General features: G+C 44.1%; 1 protein-coding gene across 1 annotated transcript; it reads left to right on the forward strand.

Annotated features, from left to right (window-relative positions):
- The first annotated feature begins 1,057 nt into the window (after positions 1-1,057).
- Positions 1,058-15,751, forward strand: LOC141068133 (LIM domain transcription factor LMO4-A). The gene is made up of 5 exons (XM_073558276.1): positions 1,058-1,212; positions 8,366-8,612; positions 14,285-14,381; positions 14,553-14,723; positions 15,393-15,751. The coding sequence occupies exons 2-5, from the start codon at positions 8,374-8,376 to the stop codon at positions 15,399-15,401; spliced, it is 516 nt and encodes a 171-aa protein (XP_073414377.1). The 5' UTR covers positions 1,058-1,212; positions 8,366-8,373; the 3' UTR covers positions 15,402-15,751.
- The last annotated feature ends 3,862 nt before the right edge of the window (positions 15,752-19,613 follow it).

Below are 19,613 nucleotides of genomic sequence, written 5' to 3' on the forward strand. Positions count from 1 at the left end.
TGGGACCTTTCCAGCACATCACACAGCATTTGAAGGTTGCTTGTGCGCATGTCACGGGCACGGAGACAGCCGGCACGTCACTTCCAGCCACGGCTGATGACGGTTGCGGTTCAGTGACGTCACCGGGTTTTCCGGGTGAACCGCGCGGCCATCTTGACGCCTAATGGTGACGCGACTTCCAGTTCCTGTATGCCGGTGACACGCGCTACTTTGCGCAACACTCTACAGCTGCTAAGGGGGTTTAAAAGGAGTTATGGGACAGAATACATAACCTCAGCCCCCTGACGAAGCCTACGCGAAACGCGCATAGGGGCGAGCGATGCGACGTGCGTAGCATCCATGGGTAGGGTATCTTGAATACTGTGATCATCTGTGCTGTTAGTGTGGGGTCGCTATGGCTACTATGCTATGATGACCAATTTCTTGTGGGGCCTCATAGTTCTACTGCACCGGTGTCCATTTTCATTTGATATGTAGGTTGTATGATACAAAATTACTGCTAGCACTGTCACTTTAATACAATCTGAATGAGATTAAGAAGTTTCCCATTGGTTGGTTATGCGCTGTTGCACTCTTTTTGCTGCACTTTAAAATCCTGTACAAATTACTCTATAATGATATGATTTGTTTTTATGTTGTCTTGGTATCTCTAATATGAGATAAATAAAGTTTTTTCTGATTTTATAATTCTTTTGGTGGATTTTGGACTCCAGTTCTTTTTTGTTTTCACCATTATGGGGAGTGATTCCATGGCTAATGCATGCAGTGGTTTGGGTACTATGACCTAGGACCATTATGTAAGATGTATCTTGTTCCAAAGATCTTGTTTGCTTTTGTATGTGGGGCAGATGGCGGTAGTGGATACCAGTATGTTCTGATTGGGGCTGTATAAGAAGACTCGCTATTGGTGTAGGACTACAACTCCCAGCATACTGTCCCCCACTTCCTCAGTAGGGTCAGGGTGCAGGCCAGGAGTTGTCCTCTGGGTGGCAGCAGTGAGTTACCCACATATGTCTTTCTGACAGCTGGACACGCCCCTGCCGGTTGATTGGTGCCGGTAGGCGGCCCCGAGTGACGTCACAGGCGCGGTTATATAAGCAGGGGCCGCGGACAGCTGCAGACAGTGGATGCTCAGCTCTGGGATCTGTATGATACAAGACAGGAGATCTCTGCGCCCCGGGACCTAGTGGATCTGTACTGAGCAGCGGACAGGTGGGTGGCACCGGAGATGCCGGCGTGTGCCCGACGTGCACAGTGGGGGCTGGAGTTGGCAAGTGTGAGAAGACTTTGTCCGCTCCGTGCTCTTCTCTGCAGTTCACATCTATCTGTAGCCGTAGAAGTGTAATATAATAACTGGCGTATTATACTGTATTACATGGCAGTGTGATATAATGGCTTCGTGCTGTGGTCTATTACAGTGGTATCTGGGATATGATAATGTGGGGCTGTAAAATATATACACTGGGCTCTAATAATGTGTACGGGGCCGTAAAATTATATACTGCTGTAATAATCTAACATACTGGGCTGTAATAAGTCTCTAAGGGGCTGTAATCTACACTGGGTTGTAGTAATCTACAGGGGGCCGTGATCTATACTGGGCTGTAATTTATAATATATAGGGCTGTATTCTCTACGGGGCTGTAATAAGCTACACTGGGTTGTCGTAAACTGTAATAATCTATACTGGGCTGTAATAAATCTCTAAGGGGCTGTAATCTACACTGGGTTGTAGTAATCTACAGGGGGCCGTGATCTATACTGGGCTGTAATAATCTATGCGTGGCTGTAATATACATAGTGGCTGTAATATTCTATACTGGGCTGTAATATATAGGGGGCTGTAATATTCTATACTGGGCTGTAATATACATAGTGGCTGTAATATTCTATACTGGGCTGTAATATATAGGGGGCTGTAATATTCTATACTGGGCTGTAATATACATAGTGGCTGTAATATTCTATACTGGGCTGTAATATACATAGTGGCCGTAATATTCTATACTGGGCTGTAATATATAGGGGGCTGTAATATTCTATACTGGGCTGTAATATACATAGTGGCTGTAATATTCTATACTGGGCTGTAATATATAGGGGGCTGTAATATTCTATACTGGGCTGTAATATACATAGTGGCTGTAATATTCTATACTGGGCTGTAATATATAGGGGGCTGTAATATTCTATACTGGGCTGTAATATACATAGTGGCTGTAATATTCTATACTGGGCTGTAATATACATAGTGGCCGTAATATTCTATACTGGGCTGTAATATATAGGGGGCTGTAATATTCTATACTGGGCTGTAATATACATAGTGGCTGTAATATTCTATACTGGGCTGTAATATACATAGTGGCCGTAATATTCTATACTGGGCTGTAATATATAGGGGGCTGTAATATTCTATACTGGGCTGTAATATACATAGTGGCCGTAATATTCTATACTGGGCTGTAATATATAGGGGGCTGTAATATTCTATACTGGGCTGTAATATACATAGTGGCCGTAATATTCTATACTGGGCTGTAATATATAGGGGGCTGTAATATTCTATACTGGGCTGTAATATACATAGTGGCTGTAATATTCTATACTGGGCTGTAATATATAGGGGGCTGTAATATTCTATACTGGGCTGTAATATACATAGTGGCTGTAATATTCTATACTGGGCTGTAATATACATAGTGGCCGTAATATTCTATACTGGGCTGTAATATATAGGGGGCTGTAATATTCTATACTGGGCTGTAATATACATAGTGGCCGTAATATTCTATACTGGGCTGTAATATATAGGGGGCTGTAATATTCTATACTGGGCTGTAATATACATAGTGGCCGTAATATTCTATACTGGGCTGTAATATATAGGGGGCTGTAATATTCTATACTGGGCTGTAATATACATAGTGGCTGTAATATTCTATACTGGGCTGTAATATATAGGGGGCTGTAATATTCTATACTGGGCTGTAATATACATAGTGGCCGTAATATTCTATACTGGGCTGTAATATATAGGGGGCTGTAATATTCTATACTGGGCTGTAATATACATAGTGGCCGTAATATTCTATACTGGGCTGTAATATATAGGGGGCTGTAATATACATAGTGGCCGTAATATTCTATACTGGGCTGTAATATATAGGGGGCTGTAATATTCTATACTGGGCTGTAATATACATAGTGGCCGTAATATTCTATACTGGGCTGTAATATACAGGGGGCTGTAATATTCTATACTGGGCTGTAATATACATAGTGGCCGTAATATTCTATACTGGCTGTAATATACATAGTGGCCGTAATATTCTATACTGGGCTGTAATATACAGGGGGCTGTAATATTCTATACTGGGCTGTAATATACATAGTGGCCGTAATATTCTATACTGGGCTGTAATATACATAGTGGCCGTAATATTCTATACTGGGCTGTAATATATAGAGGGCTGTAATATTCTATACTGGGCTGTAATATACATAGTGGCCGTAATATTCTATACTGGGCTGTAATATACAGGGGGCTGTAATATTCTATACTGGGCTGTAATATACAGGGGGCTGTAATATTCTATACTGGGCTGTAATATATAGGGGGCTGTAATATTCTATACTGGGCTGTAATATACATAGTGGCCGTAATATTCTATACTGGGCTGTAATATACAGGGGGCTGTAATATTCTATACTGGGCTGTAATATACATAGTGGCCGTAATATTCTATACGGGCTGTAATATATAGGTGGCTGTAATATTCTATACTGGGCTGTAATATACAGGGGGCTGTAATATTCTATACTGGGCTGTAATATACATAGTGGCCGTAATATTCTATACTGGGCTGTAATATACATAGTTGCCGTAATAATCTATACTGGGCTGTAATATACATAGTTGCCGTAATAATCTATACTGGGCTGTAATAATCTATACTGGGCTGTAATATACAGGGTGGCCGTAATAATCTATACTGGGCTGTAATAATCTATACTGGGCTATAATATTCAGGGCTGTAATAATCTATACTGGGCTGTAGTATACAGGGCTGTAATAATCTATACTGGGCTGTAACTTGTAATATACAGGGCTGTAATCTATATGGAGCTGTAGTAATCTACAGTGGGTTGTAGTCATCTGTAACATACAGGGCCATAATAATCTATACTGGGCTGTAATATACAGGGGGCCGTAATAATCTATACTGAGCTGTAATATACAGGGGGCGTAATATTCTATACTGGACTGTAATATACATAGTGGCTGTAATGTACACGGGAGCCATAATAATCTATACTGTGTTGTAATATTCAGGGCTGTAATTATACTGGGTTGTAATATACAAGGGGCTGTAATCTATGCTGGGCTGTAATATACAAGGGGCCGTAATCTATACTGGGTTGTAATATACAGGGGGCTGTAATATACATAGTGGCTGTAATATACAAGGGGCCGTAATAACTTATACTGGGCTGTAATATACAAGGGGCCGTAATCTATACTGGGCTGTACTATTCAGGGCTGTAATAATCTATACTGGGCTGTAATATACAGGGCTGTAATAATATATACGGGGGGGCTGTAATAACCTATACTGGGCTGTAATATACAAGGGGCCGTAAACTGTACTGGGCTGTAATATACTGGGGGCTGTAATATACATAGTGGCTGTAATATTCTATACTGGGCTGTAATATACACGGAGCCATAGTAATCTATACTGGGCTGTAATATTCAGGGTGTAATAATCTATACAATATACAGGGGGCTGTAATAATCTATACTGGGCTGTAATAATCTATACTGGGCTGTAATAATTTGCAATATACAGGGCTGTAATCTATACGGGGCTGTAATAATCTGCACTGGGTTGTAGTAATCTGTAACATACAGGGCTGTAATAATCTATATTGGGCTGTAACATACAGGGGGCCGTAATAATCTATACTTTGCTGTAATAATCTACACTGGGCTCTAATATACCGGGCTGTAATATTCTGTGCAGGGCTGTATGATGTGCAATATACAGGGCTGTAATAATATGCTGGACTCTAGTATGATGGTCTGTAATATGCTGAGCTGTGATGTGTTACAAATATTGAGCAGTGTAATATGTATTATCTATAGGTCACTATAATAAAGCTGTGTGGTGTAAGATATATTACAGTACAATAGTCTGTCTATTATGTAATGACATATAATGCACTGGTCTGTACTGTAGTAGCCGATGCTATAATGTATGGCATATTAAGAGGACAGTGCTATAATGGCGCGTGCTGTAATATGTGCACTCTAATGTACTGTACTGTAATAGTGCGTACAATACTATCATAGCCGATGCCATAGAATCAGAATATAAAATGACTACTGTTATAATAATGTGTAATATACAGTATCGGCAGTTAGAGCCTATAATCTGCTATTATACGCTCCTGCACTGACTACGCTGTTCTATGCAATAATATTGTGCTGTAATCTCTGAGTGCAGTGTGACCCGCTCTAGTGCATATTGCCGTATGCCAGGCCCTAAATGAGTTGTGCTGTAATGTAATATACCATGGAGTAGTACAGCCCCTCATGTACTAAACATTCACTCTACTCTAATAACGCTGTCCAGATAGATTACAGGCTGCACTGTAATATGCACAGATGGAGCAGATTTAACTTTGTGAGTGTTCACCTGCAGTCCCATGTAAAACCTCGCATGGAATGTCAGCAGATGCCAAGCTCCGCTCTGCTGCCCGTTTCTGACATGAGATTCAGTTTTGTGATTTCCAAGTTGTATAATGGAAAGTGGAGAACTACATCTCCCAGCATGCTCTCATGGTTGTATGTGGCAGGGGAAACCCCAGTATCAGGAGTTATTGGGTCTAGTGTTCCATAGAAGAAGCTCAACCCCCCCCAGGCTGGCACTCCGGTACCCGCCACCACGTCCTACTTGGATTTCATCCGCAGCTGCGATGGTTTCAGCCTTTAGCTTCTTTTCAGCCCTCTGTAGATAATGGGGGGGGGGGATTGTGCTGAATCCCAAAGTGTTTAGCCCCTGAAGCCCCCACAGCTTTCTCAGTCTCCGCTCATCCTGCTAGTTTCACACTGTTTCCATCCACTGGCAGCCAGCAGAGATCTTTACAATCACTAGGTTAGAATGCACAAAGTACATTGAAAAGTGTCAGAACTTTCCATCGGGGACCCTTTCTAACTTGGGAGAAGGGCAGATGTGTCCCCCAGGAGCGCGTGTATCACCAAGGGTCCCTAGGATGACCCTATACAGGTAGAGCAGCCTTTAGTGCAGACCTGTAGCGAGAGTCATCCTGGCTCGGCAGGTATGAATGTTGTTGGAGGGCGCCCCTGAGCTTGCATTACCCATAATTCCCACCTCTGCACGTCTCAAGTTTTTAGTCGCAGACCCCTCTAACACATCCTGTGCTAACAGCCCTGGAAGTCATCTTTTTGGTGGGACAGGTTTGAAAGGGTTAAAGCATGATTGGTGTAAATTCCTTGTCATGGGTCTGGGCGTTTGGGTCTTATGGCACCCTCCTCCCCCCAGATTATGTTGGTGGGTAACACATTTGCCCCTAGTTAATTGGCCCCTCGCCCTCCCTTGTAAATCTCCCTTAATCTTCCCGTTTTAGAGGTTTCTCCAGTGTCCCCCGGGGCGGAGGAGCTGGGATTTACTGGGTAATTGGCATCGGATTTGATAACATAATGTAATCGTAAGAAATGAGGCTCGTTACGCGGCAGCCTTGGCCTCTCCTGCCGGTGCCAGGTATGCCTGCGTTCTGAAAAGAAATTGGCGTCTGGCATTTAAAGGGACACTCCTCCCTAATACCCCCTCCCCCATTGCTTCATTCGCTCTTCAAATTTGTTTCTTTAGTTATCTATAGCTATAAAGGATAAAATTAAGGGGAATGCCACTTTAAATTTTACCACCTAGGCCCCTAGGTGTAATGGATCCCTGACTGGTGGTGACGCCTTGTGGTTGTTCGGTGAATTGCAGGCCTCTTAAAACTTTAAATTTACTCACTTTTGGGGGGATGGCAATCCGTCCTCAAATGTCGATGTGACTCATTTTCTGGCACAACGTATGTTTAGGGTTGCTGGCGTAAAGCAAACTACATGGCTTCTCTTTCCATACCCAGCTTTTCCAGACACTTGCTATTCGCAAGTGCAGCAAAGTTGGACTTGGCCCCAGTTACCAATATTTCGCAGTTTGAAAGTGTAAGCCTACTTTCACACATCAGTTTTTTGCCGTCAGGCAGGATCCGGCTATTTTTAGAAAAAACGGATCCGGCATAAATTTTGGAGAACTGTAGAAACGGATCCGTTTTTCTGCTGGATCCGTCTAGCAGGTTATATCTGTTTCCTGGGGGCTGGCCAATTGGATCTGAGCATGCGCAGACTTAAAAAAACGGATCCGGTGGCTGGATCCGTCTTTTTCTGGATCCGGCGCCCATAGACTTTCATTGTAGCAAAAAGTTGGAAGCGTCGGATCCGGCGCTTCGGGCTTTTTCGCCGGAGACAAAAAACGTTACAGTAGCCGTTTTTTCCAGACGCCGGAATGAGACAAGTAGCCGGATCCGGCAAAAAACGGATGAAACGCAATGCCATCCGGCGCTAATGCAAGTCAATGGGGAAAAACTGGATCCGGCATTGCATTTTGCCGGATCTAGTTTTACAAAACAAAAGCCGGATCGCGCCTGACGGCAAAAAACTGATGTGTGAAAGAGGCCTTAACGTTTCTGGTAGCATGAAGGTTATAATTAATCGCGGATTTTTTGGTGATGCTGAAAATGTCTCGTCAGTCGCCATTTTGTCATTATACTGTCCCTTTAATTGAACGACCCACTTCTTTGCTGTGTAATACAGTACAGACCGCTGCCTGCGCATTGGATAGATGTGCTGCTCCTCCTGGCAGACGCTGTGGTATTAGAACAACCCCTTATTGAGTGCAGTACCCCAGCTGTAATAACGCCTCATTGGGCCCTGCGCTGGAGTACGTGACACTGATATGCAGTGGGAGCAGAGCAGTGTTGCTGTGCGAAACATCTATTATAATGGGGTGCTGTATAGCCGCCTAGCGCCATTAGTGTTGACACTAGGGCATTTACAATGATTGGGAGGCCCTAATGTGTGGTGATGACTGCTGGCAGTGAAAGGGTGTGGGCTCCCGGCAGTAGGAGTTGCGGGGTGATTAGCTGCGCTCTCGGGGGACGGCTGTGTAATAAGCTATTTTCTGGTGCTTGAGCAAAGTGCTTCTTTCAATCACTTAGGTCTCTGCAGCTGCCACGCGCCAGCGCCAGTCACACACGTCCTCACCCTCCGTCTCCACTGTTTGCCTTACAGGACCAGGGATGGTGAACAACCGGACGTCCGAAGCAACCACCACGGCGGTCAGCAGCAACGGCTCCCCCCCTAAAGCCTGCGCAGGCTGCGGGGGTAAGATCGCAGACCGCTTCCTCCTGTACTCCATGGACCGGTACTGGCACACCCGCTGCCTCAAGTGCTCCTGCTGCCAGGCTCAGCTAGGGGAGATTGGCACCTCGTGTTACACAAAGAGTGGCATGATCCTGTGCCGGAACGACTACATTCGGTGAGTGCAGGATCCATCAATAATCGAGCTCAGCTGCTGGGACTAGTAGTTCCACAACTGTCATCAAATGCATAATTTTCGTTAGTGCTGCTGCGTTACTGATTACTACATTGGAGCCAAAATGGTGGATGATGCATCTCGCACAAGGGTGGCCAGTCAAGGATTAGTAGATTTATCTCAGACCCCAGTTAGGGAGCTTAGAAAGTTGGGTTTTATGAAATATGGCTGCCATTGTCTCACTTTCCCGACTACTTAGTGGTTGGTTATGTAGTTACTTAGTAGTCCGGAAGTGTATCGTTAGGATAACCAACCACTCAGGAAATTGGGAAAATGAGTTGTCTGTATTATGGGAAAGCGGAGTGACCATGACTGAACAGAATAGAAACCAGGGCTAATATTCCTGGGAATTTGGAGGATAAATGTGGTGGAGGAATGCGGGCATGGACTCCATCTTGTCCACTGCCGCTCGCTTTCTGCACTGCACCCTAGAGCAAAAATAACGAGGGAAACAGATGGGAACATAAAAGTTTGTACACCCCTTCCTAAAGTTATTTAATCCCTCATTCTGCTTCAGGGTTAAAAGTTGAGACATTTGTAATTCTGGGAGAACTGAGTGAAGACCAATAAGGCTGCCATCACTGCTCCCATAGGCAGTGTCACCCAGCTTCCCTAAGTTGTCATGTGACCAAATGTCATTTTCTGCTCTAATATTCCTGTCTTCAGTTCTGGGGATTTAGGAGGAGTGTCCCTTTAGACTAGTTTCGGGGCTGCTCCAGCCCTCAGCAGGGGGGCAATATGTTTCATATACTCTGCTTGTGTTGTGCAACTGTTGCAAGTCACAGACCCTGCTATAAACCCCCGATTCAGCTTCCCCCACGCCCCTTGGTCGTATCAACACAAAGGGTCCTTGGATATTAATTCCCATACAGGCCTGGTGACCCCTGAATAGCTCCCCCCTTTCTTCCCCGGCTCCCACTTGGCAGGTGAAGTTCCCTGTTGGCAATATTGAAACATATGGCATCAATTAAGCCCCTGTTATTTTCTATTAAGTTCAATTCCGTTCCTCACCGGGAGGGCTCAGAATCCTCCGAAATTATCAGCTCTGTCCCACCCCCAAAGCCGAATGCTTTAACACTTTGTGCGCCAATAATTTCACTCCTCTCCCTCCCCCATGCTGCATCCAAAGTCCATAATCCTGAACATTGGCCCTAAATCGGGTGAGGAATACAAGGGGTTAAACTTTAATATGGCTGCTTAAAGGGGTTGCCGATTTCCCGGTTATCGGTTGGATGAGTTTGTCTGCATGTCTCCTTTAAGTTAAAGGGACTTTGTGTACCCACGCCATCCTCATGATTCTGTAGTTGTGGCGCAAGTGCCGACATACTCCACAGTAGGTCACCAATGTCTCCCCTATAGGCTTCAAGGGATTCTCCACTCTTTAAAGTTTGACAAGGGTCCATCATGAATTCCCTCCCTGAGAAAAAATCTCAGCCGGTGACCACTAGGCCTCCATCCACACGGTGACCGGTTGCTAGGGAAAAGCTAATGAAGTGTTCATTTCAATAAACTTTATTCACAGTGCGAGGCCAAGGCCTCTGATCTGCATGAGGATTGTGTTCCCCGGCCCAGCGCTGTCCCCGGCTCATCCTCCTGCTCCTCGCCTCTGCGTCCACCCCCACCCGCCCCTCCTCTCCTTCGGCCGCTTAAATTACTGTTTAAATTAAGATCGAAAATTCATTACGCGAGTCCTTTTATTAGATTGGACGGCACTTTGGCGGCTGCACTAGGACTGTGTCAAAGAGCCAGAGAACAGGATATTAAAGGCAAACTCACATCAATTACACGGCCGATTCAGACGAGATCTTCAAGGAGACGGAGGGAAAACATTTAATAAAGGGAGAAACTCATTTAATAGAAGACCACCCCCCTCCTTATAGAAACGCTGAAGGTTCTATGGACATTTCATTCTTCTGTTTGCTGCAGTCTATTCTGCCTGGAGGATGGGTCCCATAGGGTTGAAATTTGGAGCCATATTCTGTTATAAAATGTACGATATGTATATATAATGTGTGTTTGCTAAAAAGAAAAATATGTATATAAATATATACACACACAATGTTATGTATACATACGTGTGTGTTTGTGTATGTACAGCGGGTGAAATAAGCATTGAACACGTCACCAATTTTCTAAGTAAATATATTTCTAAAGGTGCTATTGATGTGAAATTCTCACCAGATGGCTGTAACAACCCATCCAGTTCACACAGGCAAAGAAATCACCATAGATGCCCATAACTTGCGTTATGTGCAATAATGCGAAATGACACCGAAAAAGTATTGAACACATGAAGAAAGAGGTGCAAAAAGCCATGGAAAGTCCTGACACAAGGTGACATCTATCAGTAACTAGAAAGCAATCCTGCCACTTAGTGAGAAATAATATCAGCTGATGGCCTATAAAAATGTATCTCATTACTAAGACGCCACACAGGAAACATCTCATGATGGGTAAAACCAGTGCGCTTTTCCAAGACATTCACAACCTTATTGTTGCAAAACCTAAAGATGGCATTGGTTAAAGAATAATTTCTAAACTACTATCTTTAGGGTAGGTCATCAATGTCTGATTGGTTGAGGTCTGACACCCGGCAATCCCTGCCGATGAGCTGGTAGCGGTGGGGAAAATACTCTATTGCGGAGCTGCTCTATCTTCAGATAGTGACCACTGCTGGGTATCGCATATCTGACTCCTCTTCAAATCAATAGGAGGCTGATGTGCAGTACCCGGCTGCACCTGCTGTCGCAGCTCCTCAGTTGAGCATTTCTGGCCGGCGGTTGCAGATACCAAGAACAGTTGATGGGGAGGGGGGGTGCGCCGGTTGTCAGACCCCGACCAATCAGACAATTGGACATTGATGTCATATCCTAAGGATAGGTCATAAATGATAAAATAGTGGACAACCTCTTGAAGGGCCCAGTGAGCACTGTTGAGGCCATAATCCGGAAGTGGAAAGAATATAATTTCACCATAAACCATCCATGAGCAGATGCTACCCACAAGATTTCAGACAGGAGTGAGAAAAATTGTCAGTTTTGTCAGACTGCCAAGGAGCCCCTGTGGAGAGCCACAGAAAGACCTGGAATCAGCAGGTACAACTGTTTCAAAGAAAACTTTAAGTAATGCAGTCATCTTCCATGGCCTGTATGCACGCTCATCATACAAGACTCCATTGCGGAACAGAAGGCAGGTTCAGGTGCATTTAAACTTTGCTCAACAACATTTAGACAAGTCTGTGAAATACTGGGAGAATAGAGGAGACCAAAATTGAATGGTGTGGATGCCATAATACACACCATGTTTGGAGTCCAAAAGGCACTGCACATCGCCCCAAAATCACCATACCGAGCTCCAGCTTACAGGGGGGGAACATCATGGAGTGGGGCTGGTTTTCAGTATATAGAACTGGCAAACTTCATGTAACAGAGGGAAGGACGAATGGACAAATATACCGAGACATTCTTGTGTGCGTGTGTGTGTGTGTGTGTGTGTATATATATATATATATATATGTTGTGTATAATATATATATCTCTTCTTAAATATAAAAGAAGGCGCCACTCATTCCACACTTCATTCTGCTCACAGAAAACCGGTAATAAAGCTGCAGTTTTGCCAAATTGGCTTTGTCTGCATTGTTTATCAGGTTTATATGCACTATGGACTGCTTGTGTCCTCCACTTCACTGCTGCAGCAACATTCTGGAGATTATCTGCATGCTCTGTGGTATAAAATCCACAGTGTGTTCGCCACGTGCGCTGAGGAAAGCTGGGTGACCGCACCAGTTACAGTTGCAGCATATTGGTTGTCAATTATATCCTTCATATTGACATAGTGATTAAATGGTGCTCCCAAATTCGGGGGTCTTATTGCTGAGCGTGCCCCTTCCCTTCCGCAGCGATCCTGAGAACGGGGCTATTCACCACCTTGTAGCGGAGGTCCCACTGCTTGGCCTCTGCTCCATTGGTGGTCAATGGCACTAGTGGAAATAGCGGATTGATGTAATGTCATATCTTTTACTAAAGTCAACACTTTGCTTAATTTCTTTGGTGTCCAGCCTGGTGCAGACCGTATGACTGTTCTTGGGGTTGAGGTTCCCTTATAATTTAAAGGAGACCTGACCCATATTTAGAAGGTATAGATGTAATTGCCGGGGTTTGTGATGCTGTCTGTCCCTATGTGGGTGATGTATAATGATGGTGTACGCAGCATCTGATGTTGCCTCTTCCTCACAGATTGGACATTTATGGGCCTCCTGGGACGCACTTTTCATAGTCTGAAGGTCTTGGCAATTAATTTGTGTTTCTGCTGCAGGGCAGCGGGAGTGTGAGATTACACTACAATCAGGCCGGATTAATCGATAACGCTCATCTAATCTGAGCACCACCTCACCTCCGCACCGGCTGTCAGCAAGGAAGGGAAGACCGGTCAGCCACGTTATATCATGTGGGAACTACAAGGCTCAGCTGGCAGCCTCCACATGGCCAGGGCTTGGCATTGTGCCTTGTGCCTAACTGCAGCTTTTGAGTTATGGAAAAGATGTGAAAGGTGATCTGAGACTTGTAGTGCTGCTGTCACATAGTCTGCCTATGGCCATAGTGCATGATGCAGCAGAAACGTCTGTGTGGAATTCTGGCCTAAGACCTTGCTCACAGCCAAGGCAGGAGGACAGACCTTTCTACTGCATCATTAAAAAGACGTTTTCATACTTCAAAACTGCCTGTGCCGTGGTATCCCTATACTACAGGATAGACCTTAACGGGACGCTCGCGTGGACACAGAACGCTGTTTGCACAATTAAATGTGTTCCTGTAACCCGCTGTTTACTGGGATGAAGTGACGAAACAGGACGGAAAAGCAAAGCCGAATTTTGCATAAATGGCTTTTAGGGAAATAAGAGAACAAAAGCTTCCCTAGACGCAGAGGATGAATCTGTATTATTGTCGGCAGGCCCACGGCATCTGCATGGATGTATAATGTGTATTTAGGCATGGCAGCCAGGAGTCATCTTGGTGTGTAAAGCCTGTCTGAGTAGTATATAAGGGTTTTTTGGGTATGTAAGGTGTATCTGGATGCCTCTCGCCTGGATATAGAGTCTGGGTGGCCCCCCTCGGGGTCTGTCTGGGTATGTGCCTTGTAGGATGTATGGTGTTTCTGGGCATCCTGGGTGTGTCTGGACCGCAGTATTGCAGTATCTAGGTGTATATGGACCCCCAGTTATGTATCTGCGTATTTGGTGGATACCTCTGTAGTATGTTACAGTTTGGGGTACACCGGGGCACCTCTTTATCATATCTGGACATCCTAATCGGACACTATGTGGGTATACACTATATACCGGTGTTGTGTAAATAGATCATGTACAACATGACGGGTGGAGTCCGAGTCCAGTAATGGCCACTGCCCTTGTAACATTAGTGTCTGTTTTAATGACCCTTTAAATCACATTCTGTGATTGCTTCTACCTCGGTGCAATAAATTAACATAGCTGCCAGACGGTGATGGATACGATGATCAATGCCGTTTGATTGTTGCGTCCAGTTAACGGTCTTGTGTGCGGAGTCATTTATATGGTCCTTATATGTAATGACACTTGTGTTTCTCTATGGCAGGTTATTTGGGAGTAGTGGAGCGTGCAGCGCATGCGGACAGTCCATCCCAGCCAGCGAAATGGTGATGAGGGCACAGGGCAGCGTGTATCACCTGAAGGTAAGCATGTCAGGAATTCTTAAAATGTGAGGATTTAGATTTTTATTTTTTTTTTTATTAGGGAATGAAGCCTATTTTTGTGGTTCTGAAGATTTACTTCCCCTTTAAGAGAAGCATTAATTTCTGTAAGGGTTGGCTGTAACTTATCTTTTACCTCCTTTTTTCCTTTAGTGCTTCACATGTGCCACGTGTAGGAACAGACTGGTACCAGGAGACAGATTCCACTATGTCAATGGCACCATTTTCTGCGAACATGACCGGCCCTCGGGGCTCCTTAACGGACACTTAAATCCTCTGCAAAATAACCCTCTTCAGAGTGGTCCCATGCTACCTGACCAGAAAGTAAGTGTAAGCTCTTGGGACGATTTTTCCTGATATATGAAATAGTGATTATATTAGATGAATTTATACTCGACTCACATCCAAAGCTGCATGTGGGCTTCTACTATTGGTTTATAATTTGCATTGTAGGTTATACTCTATTCACATCTGAAGCAGCATTTAGAGCATTAGGACTGACATACCTTATACTCCATTCACATATGAATCTGCGTTTAGATCGCTAGGACCCCGACATGCCTTATACTCCAGTCACATCTGAAGCAGCCTTTTGAGCATTAGGATTGGCATGCCTTATACTCCATTCACACATGAAGCTGTGTTTAGATCACTAGAACCCTTATATTCTATTCACATCCGAAGCTGCGTTTAGAATTGTACAGCCAGCTCCTAGGCTGCATGTGCTCAGGTTACATCACCTCTTACCCTACATTGTCAAGCATTCCTATGCTGTTCACTTCCAGGCTGCTGTGACCTCATTTCTTACTCTAGTTACAACCAAAGCTGTAAAACATGAAGTCTTCCCATCTCATGTTTATTGCTTAATTTTCTGCTGTCTTGCATTGTGGGAGATGTGCACAATACCTTATAGAAAAATAGAATCCATCTCCCAGAGTGCCACGCGGTATGTGTTTTGGGTTTTGCGCTAAGCTTTCTCTCCTCTCGTTTCAGGTTTGTTAGTGAACGGGAGATGCGCATCCTCTGTGCCTTCTGTTAATAATTCCTCGGAGACACATTGTTGACATATAGAAATATCTATAAATATATATATATATTATATACTCCTCTTCAAGTTTTGCTTGTCTTCGTCTGGTGTTCGCACACATCCGGCATGGTTCATGGCGGCCGCGCCGGGTCCAAACCGGAGGAGGATTAAGAACTTGTAAATGACTTGTAAAAAGAGAATTATTTTGCAAAGTGACAGCCTGAAGAATTTTTTTTTCCCGTTTTTTGGACTTGGGTGAATGTTAAAGGCAAATGTTAATTCTGTATATAGGACTTGTAAATCCTCATGACATCACTGATGACATCACACACGGACTGTCCAATCAGGAAGCCACCACATTAAAAATCACCAGGAGGATCCAAACCATGGTCTCCACGTCACTGGATGGGGGCCTGGGAGTGGACGATGGGTTTGGAGTGCACTGGTGGAGGCACCACACTGATGCGAGGGTTTGGAAGCCATCAGCATGGAGCAATGTAAAGATTAAGATTGTAACATTACCAGTTGATTATGGTGGACATAATCTTGCTTGTATGTGGTCTGACTCTGCCAGGCTTCCAGCTGTGGATTTGGTGCCAAGCTCCTCAAGACTTATGTTGACCCTAGGTGGTGCCACCACACATTTTTCAAGTTAGTTCTCCTTGGTAGGGTTCCTAGACCCTGACTTGTTCCCTCATACAAAAATTAGGTCTGCTTAGTTGGGGAAGGCTATTAGGCTATGTGCACATGTGTGGAATTGCTGCAGAAGTTTATGCGGCAATTCCGCATCTCCCTGCCGCGAGAAATTCGCAGGAAATTCACATGCGGAATTCCAGCAAAAAATTAGCGGTTTGCAAGCGTAATTAGCTTGCAGAATGCTAGCGTTTTCCAAGCGATCTGTAGCATTGCTTTGAAAACTGACAGGTTGGTCACACTCGTCAAACATAGTGTTTGACGAGTGTGACCAACTTTAACTATTGAGGCCGCCTATGCGGCATCAGTAGTAAAAAGATCTAATGTTAAAAATAATTAAGAAAAAATGAAAGGTGTTTTTCTCACCTTCCGGCATCCCCCGCAGCGTTCCCAGGCCTCAGCGATGCTCCTGGCAGGTCCCGTTCCCAGCGATGTCTTGCGACAATGACCCCAGAGGACGTAGCATCACGCGACACCACTACGTCATCACAGGTCATTGTCGCAAGGCATCACTGGGAACGGGACCTGCCAGGAGCATCGCTGAGGCCTGGGAACGCTGCGGGGGACGCCCGAAGGTGAGAAACACCATTTTTTTATTTTAAATTTTTTTTTTTTTCAGGGATATGGTACCCAGAGCCTTGAGGACAGTCTCCTCTCCTCCAGACCGTGGGTACCACCTGCACATTTTCCACTTTCTTTGCGCATGGGGGGCACAGCCACATGCGGAAAGTTATCGGAGCAATGCATTCCTATGTGTGCGGAATACCTGCAATTCCACAAAAAGAATGAGCATGCTGCGTATTTTTCTGCGATGCGATTCCGCCGCGGGAAAAAACGCAGCATTAGCACAGCATGCCATTGACAAGAATGGGTTGCAGATTTTTTTGGTTTACGCAGCGTTTTCGTGGCAAAAAAACGCTAAAAATCCGCAACGTGTGCACACAGTCTAAATCAGAAAAACACCCCTGCTCATCTTGGTCAGATTGCTTCTGCCTGACTTGGATCACACCTCCGCTTACTTGATTAACAAAAAAATTTTTTATATCCTCTCCCACCAATTGGAAGTTGTGTTGCGTGCGGCGTGACGTGTAGTCACATGGATTGCAGATTATATAGAGTATAAGCCGCACTCCAGCCTTTCTGCCCTCCCCCACCGCGTACTCTAGTTATACCCACTCGCCTTTGCTTCCTTACCCTGTACAGCACTGCGTACACTGTCGGCACTCTATAAATATTTTTGTATCTTCCAGATTGTCTTATTTATGGTGTTTATGAAACTTTTTGTTGAAAACTGCACCATGGGAGGTGTGGCCAAAAGTGGATAGATAGGATTAAAAAAGAACTCAAAAAGCTGTCAACTGCCTCAGTTTATTATAAGGGGGGGATGGTGCTATTGGAGGGGTTATTTCTGTTGGTATCAACATGGATGAGTCTTGTGCCAGCTTATTTGGGGGAAGGAAAAGGTTGGTGGTAAGCTCATCAAATGAAAAACACCCCCTGCTTATCTGTCAGATTGGTTCAGGCCAACTTGGGTCACACCCCTGCTTAACGGATTCCCTGAAATGTTTTTTTTTTTTTTGTTTTTTTTTCTCTGTTGTATTATATTATGGATATTATATCCGTAATCACAGCTGCACTTAATGACCTGAGCTAACCGCACCACACGGGTTTGCGGACCCATAATCGGGCCAGCGGTAGGATCGGTAGGATCTGCCTTACTTTGATTGGAAAATTCACATATTTGCAAAATTTTTCACATTTTTTTTGCACGCTTCCACTCAAAATTTCCTCCTAAACTTGTGCTGATATCGCAGTATTTTCTTCTCGTACATCTCTCTCCCCCCGACCCCCTGAGGTCTAATGTATATGCAAAATAACAAGACTGAAATGTAACTAATTTACGAGGCAAAGCGTTGTGTTTTATTGTCGAGATACCGATCGTGTTTTGTTTTTTGTTTTTTTTTTCTTTGTCATTTTCAGTCCTGGGGCAAGAAACCATTTTGTTACAAAAGATTTTGATCCTTATATTGACTAATAAAACAAAACGAGGTGGTTTCCATGGCAACCATTTCACAATGTCTTTTTAATTAAGCTGTTAAGAAAAAAAAACTGCTCGAGTTTTACCTGTTTCTAGTGATTTATGGGGAAATGCTTCATGCAAAACTGACAAAAGGTGATTACAAAGACCACAGGTTTACACAATAATGTTTCTAGAGTTACTTTTTTGTTCATAGACTGTAATACCCCAGTCTGCCTCTAGGGGAGCTGTAGAGAAACAGTTACTGAGACTGAGCCGCTGTGATAAGCAGATCTATGGATCCAATCTGAAAAATTAAAAAAAAAAGCTTTGGGTTAGGAAAGCCCAAAGTTGGAAGGAAGTGGAATAACCCCTTGCCCTCTATAATCTGCAGTCACACATTGTTGGGGTGCAGTTCCTGCAGTGGTCTCGTTTCTGCATTCCCTTTGTGACTATTTATGACCCCAGTGATACTTCTGGGAAAACATGAGGCAATGTTCACTGAGTCACTGTGTGAACCAGCTGACCTAAGCTGTAAAACCCCCACTTTAAAAATAGTGTCCTCTTTAGTTTTTCTTAAGGGATATCACTCCTGCAGTCGAGTTAAATCTATTGCACTGTTATCTACCAATGTGGGCTGCCGACAGGTTACCTGAAGTGTTCTTTAATTGACTCAAATGAATATTTTATATTACATATTAACATTTAATATCAGCATCTCATCTTCTAATGTTCCTATACTATTATAGGCAGATTCACAAGATATTTCACTGTATGTACACAGTGACTGCCCCCAGCAGAATAGTGAGTGCAGCTCTGGGGTATAATACAGGATGTAACTCAGGATCAGTAATGTATGTACCCAGTGACTGCACCAGCAGAATAGTGAGTGCAGCTCTGGGGTATAATACAGAATGTAACTCAGGATCAGAACAGGATAAGTAATGTAATGTATGTACAGTGACTGCACCAGCAGAATAGTGAGTGCAGCTCTGGGGTATAATACAGGATGTAACTCAGGATCAGTACAGGATCAGTAATGTAATGTATGTACACAGTGACTGCACCAGCAGAATAGTGAGTGCAGCTCTGGGGTATAATACAGGATGTAACTCAGGATCAGTACAGGATCAGTAATGTAATGTATGTACACAGTGACTGCACCAGCAGAATAGTGAGTGCAGCTCTGGGGTATAATACAGGATGTAACTCAGGATCAGTACAGAATAAGTAATGTAATGTATGTACACAGTGACTGCACCAGCAGAATAGTGAGTGCAGCTCTGGGGTATAAAACAGGATGTAACTCAGGATCAGTAATGTAATGTATGTACATAGTGACTGCACCAGCAGAATAGTGAGTGCAGCTCTGGGGTATAATACAGGATGTAACTCAGGATCAGTACAGGATCAGTAATGTAATGTATGTACACAGTGACTGCCCCCAGCAGAATAGTGAGTGCAGCTCTGGAGTATA

This window comes from Dendrobates tinctorius, unplaced genomic scaffold, assembly GCF_039654945.1.
Source record: "Dendrobates tinctorius isolate UK_male_01 unplaced genomic scaffold, ASM3965494v1 ptg000013l, whole genome shotgun sequence".
NCBI classification, from domain to species: domain Eukaryota; kingdom Metazoa; phylum Chordata; class Amphibia; order Anura; family Dendrobatidae; genus Dendrobates; species Dendrobates tinctorius.

Coding starts and splice junctions, on each gene's coding strand:
- LOC141068133 (XM_073558276.1), top strand. CDS start 8,374: ATGGTGAACAACCGGACGTCCGAAGCAACCACCACGGCGGTCAGCAGC. Junction 8,613..14,284: donor TGCCGGAACGACTACATTCG/GTGAGTGCAGGA, acceptor TCTCTATGGCAG/GTTATTTGGGAGTAGTGGAG. Junction 14,382..14,552: donor GCAGCGTGTATCACCTGAAG/GTAAGCATGTCA, acceptor TTTTTCCTTTAG/TGCTTCACATGTGCCACGTG.